At 39.0% G+C, this 19,845-nt stretch overlaps 1 protein-coding gene across 1 annotated transcript in view; it reads left to right on the top strand.

Annotated features, from left to right (window-relative positions):
- The window catches only part of KL (klotho), a 52,304-nt gene that overhangs the window by 17,244 nt on the left and 15,215 nt on the right, over positions 1-19,845 (top strand). The window contains exon 2 of the mRNA XM_065678406.1: positions 17,325-17,835. Within this exon, the coding sequence (XP_065534478.1) occupies positions 17,325-17,835 (511 nt within the window). The remainder of the gene's footprint in view (positions 1-17,324; positions 17,836-19,845) is intronic.

Raw genomic sequence — 19,845 nt, 5'->3', positions numbered from 1 at the left:
GGAATACACCCCCTAGCATCCTCAGCAGAACAGTGTGGATGTTCAGGAAGCAGGAGGCTGAATCTCAGAAAGTGACTGAACTTACTTACTCTCTTGAAATAGCACCTTGTCCTGTTGTTGCTGTCAGAAATGCTACTGGGCTGGATGGATGGTTGATTGGACTGAGCAGGGCATCCCTTTTAGAATTGTAGAATCATTGAATGGTGAGGGTTGGAAAGGACCTTAAGATCAGTAAGTTCCAGCCCCCCTGCCATGGGCAGGGACGCCTCAGACTAGACCATGTAACCCAAGGCCCTATCCAGTGTGGCCTTGAACACTGCCAGGGATGGAGCATTCACAGCTTCCTTGGGCAACCCATTCCAGTGCCTCACCACACTTACAGTAAAGATCTTCCTTATATCCAATCTAAATTTCCTCTGTTTAAGTTTTAATCCATTGCCCTTTGTCCTGTCACTACAGTCCCTAATGAAGGGTCCCTCCCCAGCATCCCTATAGGTCCCCTTCAGATACTGGAAGGCTGCTATGAGGTCTCTTCTCCGGGCTGAACAGCCCCAACTTTCTCAGCTGTCTTCATACGGGAGGTGCTCCAGTCCCCTGATCATCCTCGTGGCCCTCCTCTGGCCTTGTTCCAGCAGTTCCATGTCCTTTTTATGTTGAGGACACCAGAACTGCACACAATACTCCAGGTGAGCTCTCATGAGGGCAGAGTAGAGGGGCAGGATCACCTCCTTTGACCTGCTGGTCACACTCCTTTTGATGCAGCCAAGGACACTGTTGGTTTCTGGGCTGTGAGCGCACACTGCCGGCTCATGTTCAGCTTCTTGTTGACCAGATGTCCTTATATTCTGTCTTTATATTCAAATGTCCTTATATTTTGAACTCTGTATTACCAAATGTGCTTAGTGGCTCGTTCAGTAATAAACATCAATTGTATCTAATATGCTTAAGGATAAACCATATCCTAATTGAATTATTTTACGTTTCAAACAACGTACATAAAAGCCCTACTTTTTCTTCAGTATTTCTTTTCAACAGCTCTGCTTTCTTGCATCTCATGAATAAGAGGAAAGCGGATTTTGATTGCTATAGATCGAGCCTTTATTTTTTTTTTTTTTGCAAGTGCTCATTTCTACAGAGATTTCTTTTCTTCACAGTAAGGCAGTAAGAACCTGTGTATGTGTCTCATGCAGAGTATCTGAGCTTTCTGTAAGAGCATTCAAGTATAAGATTGCTTCCAGTGAAAAAGTTCAGTTAATGTGATGTAATCTCTTCTACTTTCTTCTCTCCTGCCTTTCTTTGTCGCTTCCTGCCTTCTTTCCTTTGTCTCAGCAAAATGCCTGGCTCTTTAAGCCCTTAGCACCCTGTTTCAAGCCCACAATTTGCCTTAAATTGATGTTTGGGCAACTAGCTCTGACTGAAGTGCCAGATGCGCTGCTTCCTGATTGAACCCCAGTTCATGTAAATGGTGTAATCTGTGAATTTTGTAATATCTAAAGTGCCATCCTGATTTAATGTACCCTGTCTTAAATTAATTTTTCAGTATCCTTTGTACTACATACTCGCTGAAGGTTTTGATAAAAAATACAAAGCTTTTCATGCTTTTGTACTGTTAGGCTGTTTGAGCATGCATCTGCAATAGCATTACAGTACAAATCAGGAGAGTGTATGCAATGTGACTCTTCTAATTGCCTCCATTTGCTATACTATGGTCTGTAGCCTGAAGTGGTTTTGGAGTACCCAGCTGGATTGGTTTGGGATGGAGGTAACCTGGAAACTGCTCTGCAGGAGCACACCTAGTGTAATCCAGCTGCTAAACAGCTTCAGGTCCATAAGTTACTGTGGATGTTTGGTCCTCAGCTCTACTGTTTGCTAAAGTAGATGTGGCTGGAAATTAACTAGGTACATATTATAAATATATTAGGCACAGGGGTACACTTAATCTTCTTTTCCATCTGACAAGGGCAGAATATCTGCCTGCTTACATGAGCCTGTGCTGGCCTGAAAATCAAAGACCATATTTGCTAAAAAATCAATTACTGGATTTATTGCTCTTTCTGTCCTCCTGCTTCTAAGCCTGAGATGTTTCAGTCTGTTGTCTAGGAGCGGGGCTGTAACAAACACTAGGCTAGTTTACAAAGTGGCTCTGAGAATGTTCTGACAGATGTGTTCCTGGAAATCTGTTGGAAGTTCTTGCTATACTTGTATAGCTCTTTGGTAAACTACTTAGAAATGAAGCATCTCTCCGAACTCTTTACTTGGAACTGCCCTCCTTTAAAACAGACAATGTTTGAATGGTAGGCATCTGTCTCGCTTCTAGATAGCAACCTAATTGCCATTATTGTATGTGGCCTCCTGACACATGCTAACACAGCTAGCCTGATGTTAACTGTAAAGCAGGGCAGCATTACTTTCTGGCATATATATAGCTGGGTATAACAGGATGAAATGATGCTGTTACAGGAAATATGTGAACTTGCATTGTGTGGTCCTAGTACATTTTGGTCTTCAAACTGGGATTTACCCTGGAATAAGTTTTCTTTAAATTATTGAAAACATTATAATACTTCGATATTGGATATTTACATATTACAGTGAGCTGGCAGAATTTCCAAAGACACGGTTATACAGAAACAAATGCCAATCCCAGACATAGCTTAAAAAGTATATCTGAAGCTGTGAGTTAGCTGCTTTGTTAAGGCTTTAATTTGTCCTTATGTTTCTGTAGCTATTATTTAAAATGGCCAAGGGAAAAAGACAGGTTTTAGCTGTATCTGGAATCAATAGGAAAAAAAAAAAAGGGATACACGGGCATTTCACTTTTTATATTCATAGTCCAGTGATGACTCTCACTCATGTATACAAATGTCTTGATGTCACTGGCTTTATATTTTGTTCTAGAGCAATCTGAAGTTCAGTAATGCACTTCGAAATAGTAGACAAAAGCTAAATTCTGTTTCCCCTTGTGCCACTTCCTTCAACTCGGGCAGGATTTTTCTAAAGACTTCACTCTGCAGCAGTGTAAAGAAAACTCAGTACCAAAGTTACTGTCTTTTCGTCAAGAGACAGCTATTTTGTCACCAAAAGAGAATGCGAGCAGAGAATTGGGAAGGAGCTGGTTAAGGAAACGTGAAACATGCAAAGTTACTCTTTTAAAGAGTCACATGCTGGTCCTCCAGAAGTGCTCATTACACTCCCAGAGTAAAGTCTAAACCTACCTGTGCTGAGTAGGTTTAATATTTGTCCAATTGACACAGTATTTATGAATACCTCAATCTGTTAATAAGATGTTAATTCTGGTCAGAAGGTATCTGGTGCTGTGGCTATGAGAGCACAGAAGCTGAAGCTAGGATTGCTGAAAGAGGAGTAGTTAATTAGCATTTGCAAGTGCATGTATTAAGCAACACATCCTCTTTTCTGTGTGACTTAGACTAAATAATTACCCTGACAACATCCTTTCTTTTGCTGTTTTATATTTTTTTTAAGATTTTCTTTTTTTTTTTTTTTTCTCTTAAGGACTGGATAAAAGCTGCTTTAGATCTTTTACTATGATTACTTTTCTTGATTACTGTGGCTGAGATTGCAGTACATTGATGTAGTAATCCCCCCTGTTCTATACTGCATTGTATAAAAATACAGGATATACTTTCAAAAATGAAACAACTGTAGCTGGTATTTTTATTCAATTTTACTAGCATTTAGCTTCCTAGCAATTGCATTAAAACATTTATTCAATATTATGTCAGCCAAACTAGTTGGATTTCTTGTATACAAGGAGGTGAAACCCGGCTGAATTTCTACAGATAATCAACAATATGAAGATTTTGTTTATAATGTAAGAATGTTATATTTAATTTTAAATGCTTTTTGTTTGTTGCAGTTTTCTGTTCTACAAGATTCCAACTTTTAGCTCAAACGGCACTTTTTATTATGTTTGCAAACTACAGGAATAAAGCAGGAAAACTTTAATTTGTACACTTCTGAGTTAAGACTCATCTCTGTAGCAGAGCGATTTTATATCTCCCATTAAACATGCATTTAGAAACAGACATAAAGGGACTTATTCATACCTCAAAAGTGTATTTTCATGGTTTCAGCAGACTTTAGATGAGGTTTTAAATGTATTTTCCAAATCAGAGGAGATATAAATTGAATCCAGTTTAATCTGTGACTGCACTATAGCCAAAAGCTTGTAGAAAAGACTGGATAAATACACATAAATCATCTTTGCCCCTGTAGAAATGCAAAATTTTTTTCCACCATAAAATTGGATGCCTCTTTTTTTCTCTCCTTCTCCAGGCTGAAGTCATCACTCTGTTGAGTCTTTAGAAATGTGGTACCCTGAGAGTTTCTCTTCCTCCAGTGAATCTTGCTTCCCCCATCTTTGGGTGCACTGGAATTTCTCTCTTCTGCTCCGGGTTCTGACTTGACCAACGTACTTTATCTTCTTGGTGGCTCCTGAGGAATGTGGTGATTCCTCAAAATAAAGGTGTCTGATGACAATCTGCCTCCTCCAGTGACTGTGTTCCCCCTAATGAGATGTGCCTTTGCTAAGTAACTGGTTTTGATTCCCCCTACAGCTTTTTTTCGTAGCCTAACGTCATGGAAGCAATAACATTAAGGAAGAATTATGGCTAGTAATAACTATTAATTAAAACTTGTTAGACTTATGGTTCCCTTTTGCTGTTGCAAAGTTGTCTGATGCCTCAGACAGCTGCGGCATCAAGACAACCAAGTTATGAGTTTCTCAGTTCTATTTGTCTATCTTGACTGCTGAGTCAAGATAAAGTTCATATGCATCCTGTAGTTTGGTATTACTGCAGTAGCAATACTGTATTTCCTGGGCAATAATCCTCTTTGTCAGTAGCCTGCAGGTTGTGAGCTATCACTCCTGAATCTAGCAATAATGTAGTGAATTCTGTGGAGCAGGACCAAGCAGTCATTCTTCTTGGAGCTGTTAGCTCTTTCTTGCCTGGTATGGCCTCATGATGACATGTATAGGTCTGAGGGTAGTCCACATAGTTCGTTCTTCTAGGGTATAGGCATTCCTCAACTTGCTTACTTAACTTAATACTTACCGCACTTAATACTTTGTGCAAATTATGAAGTATAAAAGTGTAAGTAGGATTACAGCTATAGGATGCGGAGCCAAGTTCAAAATTCCTGCAGCTGAAGGGGACCACACAACAGAGATTCCTATCAAGAATGACACGGTGTCTTCTCTATGGCTGTTTGTGAGCAGTTTGTTTGCTATTGCAGTGCGCTGTAATCATTGCTTTTGTGGCTTGTTTTACAACCAACTAGACTTCAGGTGTTACATCTGAATGCTTTATTATCTTCAAGAATCACACAAAAGCTGATCCAGAAGTTAACAGGATTAAGGTGAATTTAGTATATAGTTTCAGTGATTTTTGAAACTTGAGCATTACTTGTAAAGGTGTGTAATTGAAATCACACCCTTCAGTCAATGCTATTGCATGCACGCAATCCAGAACGTTTAATGCAGCTTGTAGAGAACAAGATTGTTTGTAGTGATTGCTTTATATTGGGTATACATGCAAACACAGCTGGATCTCACATAAACAGCTGCAGACTGATTAAAAAAGAGGAATTCCATATTCACATCTGGTCAAATCGTAATCTAATCAGTTGTCTGAAGATTGAAAACTGGCACCTTCACTTTTTTATTGCTGTTTTATATTGCTGTTTTATTTGCGATTAACTGCTTTTTGCATCCATCTAGAGTGATGGCTGGAACTTTCCATCTTATTCCATAGGTCATTGTCACTGATTCACAGCTATGATTTTAGAATTATTAAATGTAATAGCCAAGCTTATAGCAGAGTAAACTCGGGTTATTATGTGAGTGTCTGGGCTACGTTTGGGCATGAGTAATCCAAACATTTGGTTTATAAAAGAATCTTTGTAAAGATCACCTCAAGTAAGGGCCCTAAATTCTGAGTTATTTTCGACTATCTTATAGCACAGAGCTCTGATCCAGTATTTTTGTGCTAGCTTTGCTTAATGATGATCAGCTTTGCCCTGTGTACAAACACCAGAGTCATTGTCTGTCAGCTTGAAGTTTTTACAGTCATTAAACAATGTTGCTAACATCACAACTGTCATTATTTTTGTTTGATCGTCACTGATTTGGGGTCCTGTGGTGTATGATCTGCCACAACTTGTCATATATTGGTTGCATTTAGACTGAATTTGTAATTCCTGTGCCAACTATGTAGGACCAAATGCCTCCATATTACTCATGGGTACCCTTCCACTGCTGCAGACTGCTTCCAGTTCTTTCGCTGTTGCTGCCCAATGGCTGTCACTTCTTACAGAGGAGCTCACACTGGGAAAAGCTATTCACCCCTGCAATCACACAGAAATAATTTCTGAAACTATTTGGTGGGTGGCACCCAGTCACACCACCACTGCTGTGCTGTTCTCATGCCTCTGATTGTTACTGCCTTGTAGTGATGTGCCTGAGCATTGCAGCAGTTCCTGTTTTGCTGTGAGATGGTAAAGAAACAGTCAATTTATATTTGCAGCCATGGAGCTGGTATCTTTGGGTACTGACAAGGGAGAGGGTCTGGTTTATGCAGTGGAGATGTTCACTGTGGTACACATTAAATAATTCTGTGCTGATTGTTTAATGTTTTCTCCCTGAGGGGGCTGCCTTTTTATTGTTTTAGACTCCTCAAAGTGACTTTTCTTGTGAACAAATTCAATGAGATCCTCATGCTGTGCTCTGGGGACTACTTCTTGTGGTTCATTCTTCTGCTGAGCCCACACTACTCTATTGATACTCTTAAACATGCTGAGGTTGGTAATTACGCCTTTCACCCACTGTGCAATTTCTGAGTCACCGTGTCAAGTCTCCTAGGAGCAGCATATGCCCCTTTTTGTACAGTGAACTGACTGACTTTCCTTGGTTTTGTGATAATATGGTCTCTACTGCTTCTGGAGGGGTAATAAAGTACAAATAAAGTGGCCAAGCTGGAACAGCATCCTTGGCATGGTTGCCTATCACAGACATTTTTGAATGCTGAAGAGGTCAGGTATTGTCCTATCTCCACTACCATTGCCGCACGTTCTTTAACAACTCAGTTAAAGACTTAATCATACCCATGCAGACATGGATATAAAACCCTGGGGAAAAATAAACACACTCAGAAGAGATCTGACCTCGCGCAGGCTTGTAGAGCAAGGAGCTTCCTATTAATTCTGCTAGCTGTTGCTAGGATGATTAGTCTGCTAAATATTTTTCTCTTTCCTGTACCACTTGACCTGTTCATCAATTCACTTAGAACTGTGCTCTCAAAGTTATGGCTTACACTTGTTTAATTAACTTTTCATCTCTGTTTGAGACTGGCTGTACATTAATACATCACCTGTTCATGAAATTACATGGATTTGATCAGCTTTTGATAACTTTTTCCCATGTTTGGATGATATGAATATTGCATCAAGCTGAAGCACGCTGAAATCCTTGGGTAGTAGGTGTGTGTAAAATGGTATTGCTGCCCTGTAAATGTAGGGGGGAATTCTTCCCAGCCTTTCCCTGATAATGAGATCACAAAGATAGCATATGCTAAGTCTGTTCTGCCAGGCTCTAGCATTTCTGCTGTCACTGGTGTGGTTTATGGTATAACAGAATTCATAGCTCAAAAATCTACTACCCAGTAAATCCTGCTGTCTGCTTTTATGATAGGCCAGATTGTAGCATCAGAAGTGCCTGATCTTCATGCAATTATTTGTTGTTGCACTAAGCTTTTCTTTGTGGTTTGGGGATATTTTTACTGCTTCTGTGTCTGATGATCAGGACTCATAAACACTTCAGCATGAATACCTCCTGCAGTCTAATTTCTTTTGGGACCGTAGCTGGGGAAAAGCCTCTACCCATTCATCTCTAAATGAACTTCTGGAGTTTTTAGGACAGCACATTCATGTACCTTAGGAATAATTTCTGACAGCCAGTCTGTCAAGTTGTTCTGAACTCTACAAACGTGGATTTGCCAAATCTAGTATTAGTTGATGTTCTGGTAGTGATGGTATGTCAGGGATTTCTTCTTTTCTTTCTCCTGGGAGAGTCTTACCATTAAGTTGCACACAGAATGGTCCAGAACATCTCCAGGAGCAAATCCACGCTTCAGTTGGGTCAATCCAGTGTGCCCAGGACAGGATTCAAGGTTAATTTTTAACACCAGAGCACTGGGCTTCTTCTCTGGATGCTTTAAATGCAGGGATGGTAATGATGAGTAGTGTGGGTCCTATATTCTATAATTTTCAGCCCAAATTGTAGGTTGTCTTTAACATCTTTCCAAGCCGGGTTGATGGGTTATTAGCTAGTTAGATTAGACCCAAGAAGCTGAATTTTTTTGTCACTTCCTAGTCTGTTGGGTGCATATATTGATGATGGGCTTTACTCCTTACTTTTACCTCTTGCTAAGAGAATTTTTCTTTCTAACACATTTCTATTTCATTGGCTTTTTCTGTTTATTTAGCTTCTGACAACTTCTCTGAGACTTTCAAAAGTAATTCTCTTCATGTTTCCACTGAACCACCAGAAATATATGCTTTCTCCCTGTGAAAAACCTTTATTAGCAAGCACAGTTCCACAGTGCGTAGAATAAGCATTTCCAAGTGATACGTTGAGGGCATGAATATGCACAAGTGAGTATTTTGCTTCCCTGTCTGCGTCTACAAGAAAAACAGGTAATGCATCAGAGAAAAATGCTTGACGTTAGTCCCCTCTTGCAGAATCTTTACCCTTAAAGGTATTGAAAATGTAGATATGTAACCAAGAATAGTTTCTTTTTTTCTTTTTCTTTTTTTTTTTTTTTTTAACTGATGTACTTAAAGAGTATATATGTTACTGTGGTTATCCCCTTCACTATGACTTCTGAGGGGCTTCTTCTCTTTTGGCTTCTGCCATAGCACAGGGCAGAGTCATGAGTTCTGGTGCTTCTTGTTTCTGGAGCTCTGCTCTTGCAGTTTGAGAGCTTCCTGCAGGCAGTCCTATACTTCTTCCTCAGCTGTTTTACTCCCTCTCCACCCAGTTTGTACAAACCTTCATGAAACCAAAGGTTTAGAGCCATAATGGATGCCTTTTCCTCAATAGTATTATTACAAATACTGCCTTTTCCAGTTTTTAGCATCCGTTTACTCTCAGTGCTCTGACTGGGAATTATTTTATCAGTATTATATAGTTTACACATATATTTGATATATCCATTTTATATGAGTTTGTGAGAGTTTTATATGAGTTTTATGAGAGTTTTTAGTGTTTCTAGCACATCATTACTTTCTCTCCAACTAGAGTATGACTTAAAGTCCATTAATGTTCTGTTTGGGTTTTGGTCTAATGATGTGTTCAGTTGCCACCATTACCATCATTCCCATCCAGGGTTTCTCCAAATTCAAGGTGATTTTTTCATCACCTTCTTTCAGCACATTTCATTATCAATAATGGTGATTATCAATACTTGTAAAGTGCTGTTATTGTCTTGGTTAGTGCTGTTCACTACAGCTTGTGAAGTTCTGTGTGCTTGGTTTTGTGGATTACAGTTAAGTTCCCCATGCCTTTTTCCCTTGTGTCTTTTTTGTTGGTTATTTTGTGTACTTGAATGTGTCAGCGAGATTGGAGCCTGGCCCGTCCTCCAGGAGGTTCATGTTCAGGTAGAGGGCTTTGCAGGTCAGTCTCAGTTCTGAAGCTTTTATATGTTTATGTAGCTCCAGCACACCCACAACAATTTTTGTAGCAATGAATATATCTTGGTCTTCCCCTAAATACTGCCTGAGCGTTGTGTCTCTTTTTCCAATCAGTCTAGTCTTTTATCAAGGACTCTTTTAGCTCCCTTCAGTACTGCATGACTGTGTCTAAGCTTTAAATCACTCAGACTGCTCTGTCCTTTTATCTTCTTTTTTTACTGTGTTTCAGATTCTCTCATATCTTTAATATCTACATGGGTCACAACATTTCTTGAACTATTTTTGTGCAGTTCCGTAATTAATCTTTTCTGTCAGAGGTAACAGAAAATAATTAAACACATCAAGTGTCTCAGAAGCACTTGTTGTCAGAAATAAAGCTATTTTTATCTTGTCTCCCACTGCTTCTCAAAGTCAAACACCGCTTAATTCTTTTCCAGATGACCTTTATATTTTCAGAGACTGCTAGGTCTCGGGAGACTTCAGACTGCTTTCCCATCCCACTCATCTCTTGGTGCTTTAGTTTACTTGGACAGGATATTGACTGCAGTGGTTGTGCCGGCCTGCCTGTGTGGTGGGTGGAAGGGAACAGGCACTTTTCATCTCACTCTTGCCTGGGTGTTAAAAATGGCTTGAGTGAATTGTGGCTGGAAGCTTTCCCCTCTGCTGTGCATATGAATTACTCAGATGCAGGTGATGACAAGAATCAGGTGAGATGAGTCCCCCTCAAGGTGTGCGCCTGTGTTTGCGCAGCCTTTGATGGTGATGGTGGGATTTGCTGCCTTCCTTCTGGCTGCCGTGCCACAGGGCACCTGCTGGGCAAGTGGCCTTTCAAGGCAGGGTGAGTCTGAAGAGAGGCTTAACTCAGGGCTTGTGCCATTGCATCTGGGCTTCCTGTTTCCTACAGGTTTCCTACAGCAGGCACCTGTCAGGATGAGATCAAAGGGGTTTTGGTTTCCTTCTGTCACACTGCAGTCACTTTGTGTTTCTCTGCTGCATATCTATCTGTGATAATATTCACTTACTCTTATGCATACAGTATGTGAAAGTACAAGCCTTCCCAGACTTTCATCTGCTATAAAATTCAAAATCAAAGTGCAAAAATAATTTTTATCTGCTTGCTTATATTTTGGGGTTTTGTTTGTTTGCTTGTTTGTTTTTTCCTTTTGCTAATATTTTTGGAGTACTTGCAGTGCATCTTGATGCCTGCGACTTAGCTTCATGCTTTCTGGTTGCCTTCTCCTTTTTATTTTCATGGTTGCAAAGCTCCTATGTTTTCCCTGTGGTGAGGAGAAACTGTTTTAGCTGGCTGCTGTGCCTTCAGACAAGTATTTAATGCCATCTTCGGTGCTTTTTCTGTAGAGATGAGTATGATACCAGAGGTATTGTGCTGGAGTTCATACACTGCTCTACAACTTAAGGTACCTGGTTTATTTTTGTTTCTTCTATGCATGATCTCTGTTCTCAGTCCTTAAAATAGGAATCATACTGCTTCCTGCCTTACGTATGGCAGGCATAAATTCATTCACATTTGTGATGCCTCAGCATGTTAAAATGAAAGCACAGTGTGAAGGGCAGTGTCTAAATAGTATTGAGAAAGGAACTGGAACAAAACTGTGTAGTTAGTTGTGTTTTCTATACTTAAAGCTATAATTATAGCACATTTTATATAAGTGGTTATAGACTGAGAAATGTTCACTTAGCATTCTGTGTACAATTTCAGACCTAATTCTGGTCCCAGGTTGTTGAGATTGGTCAAAAATACCAAATTTATTGAATTGATCATCTGTGGTAAAAGACTCTAAAAAATAAAACTCAAAAAATACATCTTTGGGAAGGAATTACAGAGGAAAAATTAAGTTACTACACGACTACATGACTAACGTACTGTCTGTAGGAAAGTCCTGTGCTTTTTGCATGAAGCTATTACCTGCCAGTTTTGAAATATGGGGAAAACCTGAGCAATTTAGAACTGTTACTCAGTATTAAGAATATAATTTGTTTGTGCAAGCGAACACTTGCCCAAAGATGGTGTGGGTAGAACCTACTTGACTTGGGATCTAGGGGTGAAATATTGCATAAAATGTAACATCCTTTGTTGTAGTTTTTGATTAAAATATAGCTTTTGATGATACGGGGAAAAACACATATTTTTCCCTTCTTGGTACAAGGCACATTCTGATACTAGACTTTCTCATGTCATTCCAATAGCTATATCCATTTCAGAGGGGCTTTTGATATAGGACTGAATAATGACTTTTCTGTTGGAGGTACATCGGCCTGGTTTCTAGTAATCAGAAGCCTTTGCGCATCTTTTCCAATTAACTCTTCTCTTTGTATTGCTAAATGACTTTCAGTAACATTTTCCTATCCAGTTTCATTAACATGCAAGTAGAGAGTTAATACAGGGTAGTTCATCTGAGTGTGGAGAGCAGGGTATTTGTGCAGTTTAGTTGTGAAATGAATGGTAGTATTATTGGTTCAGAAGATACACAACTTAAAATTGAGACAACTTGTTCTAGAGGAATGAACACAAATTATGGAATCATGATGTTCCCAATTATAATTCTTGATGTGCTCTTGTGAAGGTTATGCATCATGATAGATACAAGTACTGAGAACTTGAAAATTATACGTATCAGTGTTAGACTCAGGAAGATCTTAATGATTTTGGGCAGGAATTTGGAGGAGTAGTCAGGCAAACAAGTGTGTATTACTAAATTGACTTCATCTGCTGTGTCTTGTACTATAGTAGGTCTGTCCTGCGTTAGAGTAAGACATGACTGTGTCAGATTCTGAAGCCTGTTTGCCTGTGTTGAATCATTTCTGCTATTATTACAAAGTTCTGCAGGACTTTGTAGAACTAGCCTGTGCTATGGCATTGTAGGAGGCTTTTCTGCCTTCATCAAGGCTCAATTTTGGCATTACTGACTGATTCATTCAGGCGTCTCTCTAAGGCTAATCAAACATGACCAGTATCAGTTTCATGAGTTGAGTATAGGTAGAGTGTGGTCCAAACAGGGTGGGAACCAATACAGGGTGGGAAAGTCAGGGGAAGAAGAACTTTAAATGGGACTGGGTCAGAGCCTGAAACAGGAATTAAGTACAGACATACAAATGGGCTGAGATAAGGACAAGCTACATCTTGAGACTTTTTTCATTTTTATGGTGATATAAAACTTCATGATTTTCTTAGCGATGAAAGCGTTTTAAGGGTAAGTATTGTTTAAAAGCTTTCCTGACAGTTTGCTCCTGAAGAATAGGTGCTAGTAAGCACAGACAGCACCCATCCTCATACACAGCTTTCCCAATACGAGCTTTTCTCAAGTCTCAGCAGGTTCAAGAATATATGGTAGTATCCCCCCAAAAGTGTCAGTCAGGTGTTTGGTATCTAGCAATATGTGCTTCTGTCTGAATACAAATAATAATGAGAAGACTACCCAAATTCAGCAGTCTGTAGACCAGCACACAAGTTTTAACAGTTAGTTCTGCGCATAACACATAGGTGACTGCACAACCCTTTGTAGAGCCAGTTTGTAACCAGCCTTTTTCAGTAGTGTTTTTCAGCCAAGTGATCTATCAGCACTGCATGCCTGTTTGAGCTGACCAGGAACAAACTAAGACCCCTCAGCACCTTATAAAACCAGGGACATGGAGTCACTGCTGTATGTCAGTCAATTACTGAATTGTGGATTGCCATGATTGTAATCGTAGTCAACTGTGAACTAAAATTAGGTACCAATAAGTAAGTCGCTTGGATAAGGAAGTAATATTTCAGATAAATATAAAGAACTGATGGTAGGTTGGTTCCTACTTATTTTCTCTGCACATGATCTGGGATGCTAAATGCCAGTTATAGCTAATAGACATCTGGATGGTTTCAGTTGTCCCAGCAGAAATATGGTGTCGTTTGAGCTACCCTAGGATATACTGCCTGTCCTCCAATTGGTTCTCCAGAAGACCAAGGTCTCCCGCTGGGTTCTGAATCATGTCTGACAGCCTCAGTCAGGTAAGACATCTCAAAAAGGTCTAGGCGCCTACATTAAATCCTACCACTAATCCGTACAGTTATTGGGATGTAGGTAGTGGTCCTGCTGTGTGCAATGGTATGGCTGCTGTACTGTACTGGGGAATCACTCGCTCGACTCCATTGAGTAGATTGACTTGGACTGGGATACTGTTAGTTTGGTGTAAGTAGTGCCATGTGAGACTTCATAAGCTGTTTAGGACATCTGCATGGAAATACCAGATGGGGCCTACGTCTGCATTATTCTGGAGCGGCAACTAGGTGCCTCTGTTCAGGTGGCTGAGTGGACCCTGAGATCTCCATTGCCTATAGTGGGAGTTTGGGCATCTAGTTCACATATGGACAGTGAAATATAAGGTCTTCTGGTCAAAATGAGGGCCACCCTAGGAGTGGGATTGATTTGCCTGAAGATAGGTAGTAGGTGCAAAGTATCATTTGACACATTCTGTCATATACCAGGTGTTCCTGTGGAGTTGCGAGATGTGACTTAGCATTTGTGGAAGACTCACAGCTTTCTGAAACTGGCTGGAATTCGGGCCAGAATACTCTGAAGTCTCTAAAACTGCATTAGACACCTAATTCTAGGCAAATTAATTCTGTCCTAGATGTATAGAGACTCTCTGTTCTGTCACTGGCTTTTTCCAGCTTTATTTCTATGTGGTTTTGAACTATTTCATTAATCTATGTCCACAGAGCCTGAGGACTTTGGTGCACTATTTTCTATGTTTAGTTGTTTTTTTAAATGGAAATGATACAATTCCCCTTCATGCACACTCCATAAGGCTTCTTTTTGCCTGCTTTCATCTGTCTGTAGAACGTGTCTTGTCTTAACTGGGTAGCAGGTTTTGTCTGTCATTAGTGGAGAGAGATGGACTCCCAAAGAGTGACTTACCCTGCATATCTTAGATACCTTTTCATTTTCTATAGAGGCAGATGAGATGACTTGCTTAGAAAATAAAGTTGAGCGAAATAATCCCATATTGCTACATTTCATACTTTTTCATTGCAGAGAGGGAGTAAACAGTACCTCCTTATCTGTGTGGAAGGATAACCTGTGGGATACCCTTCCTCCTTTCCTCATGGTAGAATCAAAACTTATGAAAATGCTGGAAGATCTCTCTCCATTGTTAGGAATAGGGACATCTGAGAATTATGGAGCAAGTCCTCCACAGTCCTTGCTGTACAGCATATGGGCAGCATACTTGGAAGTACAGATGACAGAGAAGAAATTGTGTGCTTGAGAGCGTGCATAGAAGCATGGTGATATCTTTACATTTTAGACAGGAAATCTGGAGATGAGTCAGGTCCAAGAGAGGAAGAATATATGGCACCTTTATGAGGGAAAATTTGGGTGTTCAGTGGGTTGCAAATGGTGGCACATTTGTTCCTAATGGTACTTTAAAAATCATACTTGAAGAGTTGAGTGTGTAGCATTTTGTCATGATATGTAATGGCTTTTATTCTTTCGTCAGGCTAATGGAGCTTCAGTGTGAAGTAAAAATTAAGTCTGTGCTTAGGTCAGATCTCATTTTTGATGTTGGACTTTGAAATAATTTCTATATTAATTTCTCATTAGCATTAAAAACCATTGTATTAATATACACAGATGGTAGGAGTGCATCCCATTTATGTGAACTATTGATGTGTTATAAATGAGGGCATGTACATTGAAATTTGCAACTGAGAGCTTGATTTAGGTACAAGCACATAAGTGTACTGTGATTCACAGTCTCCAGGATCGTTCTGTTTGGGTTTTTTTTACCACTCTAAAAGGGCATGGTTCTAGTCTCCTCTAGAGCCAGCGTCAGATCTGCACAGATGTTTTATATATCCCATGATGACTCAAAGGCAGCATCTTTCTGTATGGGGGCTGCTGAGCTGAGCCTTGATTATTGATCTTAACTTTAGTTGTCCTTCACTTCCAATTGCTTTTCTCCCAGCAGTGAGAATTAATATTCTCCAAGAACACTAAAATGATAGAATTCATTATTTTTTCCAGGGTAATTAACAGTGTCTGTGTAAAAAACAATAAATTGTTAATAATTTTAACTGCATAATGTTCTTAGTAATGCTGGCAGCTGGAAATCATTGTGGTTCAAAGCTTGATTGGTAAAGAGTGTATGAAAAGAAAACTGTGAACAGCATCTGTCAATAAATTGATGATAAAATTTGCCAACATACCAACGGCAGGGAGTGGAGTTATAAGGCTTTTTGTATCCTTCCAGGGAGGGCTAAAAATGTGTGTGACATTTTGATTAATAATCTGTCATATATATTTATCACACCTGTGACTTTGTATGGCAAGAATATAGGTTCGTGTCATCATAGCACATATGAACAAACATTAACTGGTAAGTCTCAAAATACAGATGTAAACTGGGAATAGTTATTAGGTAGGCTTTTTTCTAATGAGTAGATCTCATATATTTTACCATTTTATCAATGACCTGGAAAAAGGCGTGACAATTTCTACTAAAGTGTCAATGACAAAAAGATGGGATCTTGATTCACAGAGAAACCAAAATTCTTTGATAAGCTAGGTGCAAGGGAAAAGTATGGTTTATATGGTGAAGGGCTTTAGAGAGGGTAGTTGAGATGAGCATACACTCACACGGTCATGCTATGGCTACATAAGCAGAAAGAATGTATTAAATCGTCTTTGGTGTTACTGCTGGCAAGACTACCACTGGCATATTGTGTCCAATTCTGATTCTACAGTGTAAGACAGATGATGACAAATTGGAAGAAAATCAAAGGAGAGCAGTGAGAATGGTTAGTGAGCTTGAAGATAATGCCTGAATATAATGCAAGGCTCCAGGAACTTAATCTATTTAGCTTTCAAAGGGAACATCAGGAGGCTGTTTCAACTGACTGCAAGATCATGGGAAGGAAATTTGGTAGAAAAGATCTCACAGTAACAGATAAAATTATACCAAGACAAGTGGTTGAAATCTGGTGCTAGAGGTAAATAGCAAATTTTAATAAAACAGATTAAATTTAATTACTGGAATATTTTTTCAGGAGCTATGGTAAGTTGTTTTTCACCAGACTTTTTTAATCCAGATTGGTAGTTTTTCAGTTACTGTGTGTTCTGGTGCAAAGAGAAATAATTTCAAGGGCTTTTTTTTGTCTTGTATTGAGACATCTGGGCAGTTCTTAAGAACAGACCTTCCTCCTTTCTATATCTGTGAGTCAACGGATAAAGTGATACTCCTATAACAAAAATGTACTTTCAAACATATTTAGTTATAAGTATCTTCATTTTTATAAATACTAGAAGTATGTCTGAACTCAAAAGATAACAAAGGTGCCTAGCTAAAAATTTGTTCAGTGCCTGGAATAGTATCTTACGGAAAACTGAGATGCTGTTTTCCCTGGCTGACCAGTGATTTCTAGTTGATACATGGTATTAATACGGTGTTAAAGAAAATTTGATTTAGGAGTTGTAAACTGCTGATAAATGAATAAGGCTGAGCCCTCAAATGCTCATGTGTATGTTGTTAGTATGTGACATGAAGTCAGTACTTGAGAGTAATTGTGTTACTTAAAATGGAATTTCAGGTGCATTAATTGCAGTCTTTCTTTTCAACAGGCCCATGCTAAAGTCTGGCACCTCTACAATGACCATTTTCGTCCAACTCAAAGAGGAAAAGTGTCCATTTCCCTTAGCTCCCACTGGATAAAACCTCAACATATGACTGAAAAAAACATAAAAGAATGTCAAAAATCCCTCGATTTTGTGCTCGGCTGGTTTGCCAAGCCCATATTTATTGATGGTGACTATCCAGAGAGCATGAGGAGCAACCTCTCATCTCTGTTGCCTGAATTCAGTGAGGTTGAGAAGAAGTATGTCAAGGGAACAGCAGACTTTTTTGCTCTTTCATTTGGAGCTACCCTGAGTTTCCAGCTATTGGACTCCCACATGAAATTCCAGCAGTTGGAATCAATAAGCCTGAGGCAGCTCCTATACTGGATAAGCAGTGAATATAACAACCCCGAAATATTCATTGTGGAGAACAGCTGGTTTGTTTCTGGTAGCACCAAGAGAGATGATGCCAAGTATATTTACTATCTCAAAAAGTTCATTATGGAAACTTTAAAAGGTAGGGACTGAGGTTGTATTAATATGTGCTTGACAAACTCATAATGCAAAACAGTCTACAGAGACATGTTAAAGAACCAGGCTGAAAACTAATTTTGGTCTTTAACATTCATCTTGGCACTTGTGAAATGAGACTCCAAATCCCTTTTCTGGGTTTATTATTTTCAGCTTTTGAAGACCCTTAATATCTGCAGATAGCATTTGGTGAGCTTGATGCTGCTGTCTTTGAAGTCAGTGGGAAAATTTCTGCTGTCTTTGGTGGGAGGAAGTGCAAAACATGAACTATACTCTCAGTGGACTTATGGAAATTTACTGTGTTATTTATTAGTAGTTGTTTTCTATAATTCAGATGTATGAACATACGTACAAAACCTAAGACTGTATATGTGGGAAGGTAAATACTATGCAATAGGAGTTCCTCTGAGAAAAACAGAATACATTTTTTTCAATGAAAAATTGGAACCTTTTCATCCTTCATCTCAGTGTTGCCCTTGCAGAGATTTTACATTGGTACAGCTCTGGACATCAATGACAAAAATCTGAATTTTACATCAGTTTAAGAACTGAATATATTTGAGGTTATGTAATCTGAATTATTTAAATTGTTAACCTATTATCTTTTTTCAAAAAGTAAGAGAAATATGCTACCTTGTATGAGAGTTATTTTGTGTTTTCCCATTTTCTTGTGGCAAAACAGATTTTTTTCAATCCTCGTAGTCACCTCTAAGTTGTGGGGTTACCATTTCCACTTTCATTGTCTTTTAATTTCTTAATTTACAATTTAATAATATATTTACTTGTCTACAGTTTACTGTCTGGTTTAAAAAGCGGTATTATTGTAGCTGTTAGCTCAGATGAGATAGCCATTGTTATATTGCCATTTTTATACAGGGGATAAGCAAAAATGGGTCTCATTTTATTCTCAGCACTCATGAAGATGCAGAGGATTCCCACATCTGTTTAATCTACTATTCCAGAAACCTAATTATTGAAAATAAATTAAATTCCCATCCAGAATGGAAACAATGAAATGCAAAACAATTACTAACACCTGCAAGTATAGTATTACTAGTTTGCATGAAGTCAGATGTAGGGCTTCTTTTCACAGAGGAGTGATATTCCTGTCACCCATGTTTCTGCTTAGTTTATAAATTGCTGGACATATAGATGTTCCTTTTAATCACAGCTGGCTAGAAATAGTCTCAATTTACAGACTCTCTTTCCTTTTAATGTGCCATTCAGTAAATAATAATAATAATGGCAGCAACAACAATATAGTTATTAATATGTAGTACTTAATATGGCAAGTTTTGTCATACTAACTTAATACCAGCACTTGGCTAAACTTTTTACGGAAAGAGAAGGAAAACAGCAGAGGCAGACTGGATCAGCAGAAGGGACTTTGGCGTCATTATGATGGAAATTATTGTGATTAAATCTTCTGCTGCTAGAATGTGCAAAATTCAATATAAATACCAAAAATTCTTATGCATTGTCTGGGGGAATTTAGCTGAGGAAGATCCACAAAAGGCATCATGTTGGCTGTGAACAGTCTTGCTGGACAGCATTAAAGGCCAAAGACAAAGGTACGCGTTTTCTCTCTCAAAGGCTTAGGATACATCTAATGTAATAAATAAACATTGTAAACAGTGTAATAAAACACTTAAATGTAGAGATTCATGAGCTATTTACCATGAGATTCACTCCAGCAGTGTAGGGACAATGAAATGCCACTGGAGCTGTAACAGTTAGAAACAAGGACAATTAATTTAGACCCAGGTTCAGACAAAACTGCTTACGTCTATTTCTGTGTTAAAAAGTGCAACCCTATTGGACTAAGCCTGTTGACTAAAAAGAGCTGGTGTGGAGGGTCTGGTGTCCACACTGTGTGCATTCCTGAAGACTGTTCCTAGATTAATTTCATGTGAAAGGAACTGGGATCGTGCATCCTGAGACCACTCTGTGATATGAGCCTAAGTGTGATGAGGGAGATTTGCGTAGTATGCTCCTG

This window comes from Lathamus discolor, chromosome 4 (genome assembly GCF_037157495.1).
Source record: "Lathamus discolor isolate bLatDis1 chromosome 4, bLatDis1.hap1, whole genome shotgun sequence".
Lineage (NCBI taxonomy): Eukaryota > Metazoa > Chordata > Aves > Psittaciformes > Psittacidae > Lathamus > Lathamus discolor.
This window is presented reverse-complemented; position numbering and strand designations above follow the sequence as displayed.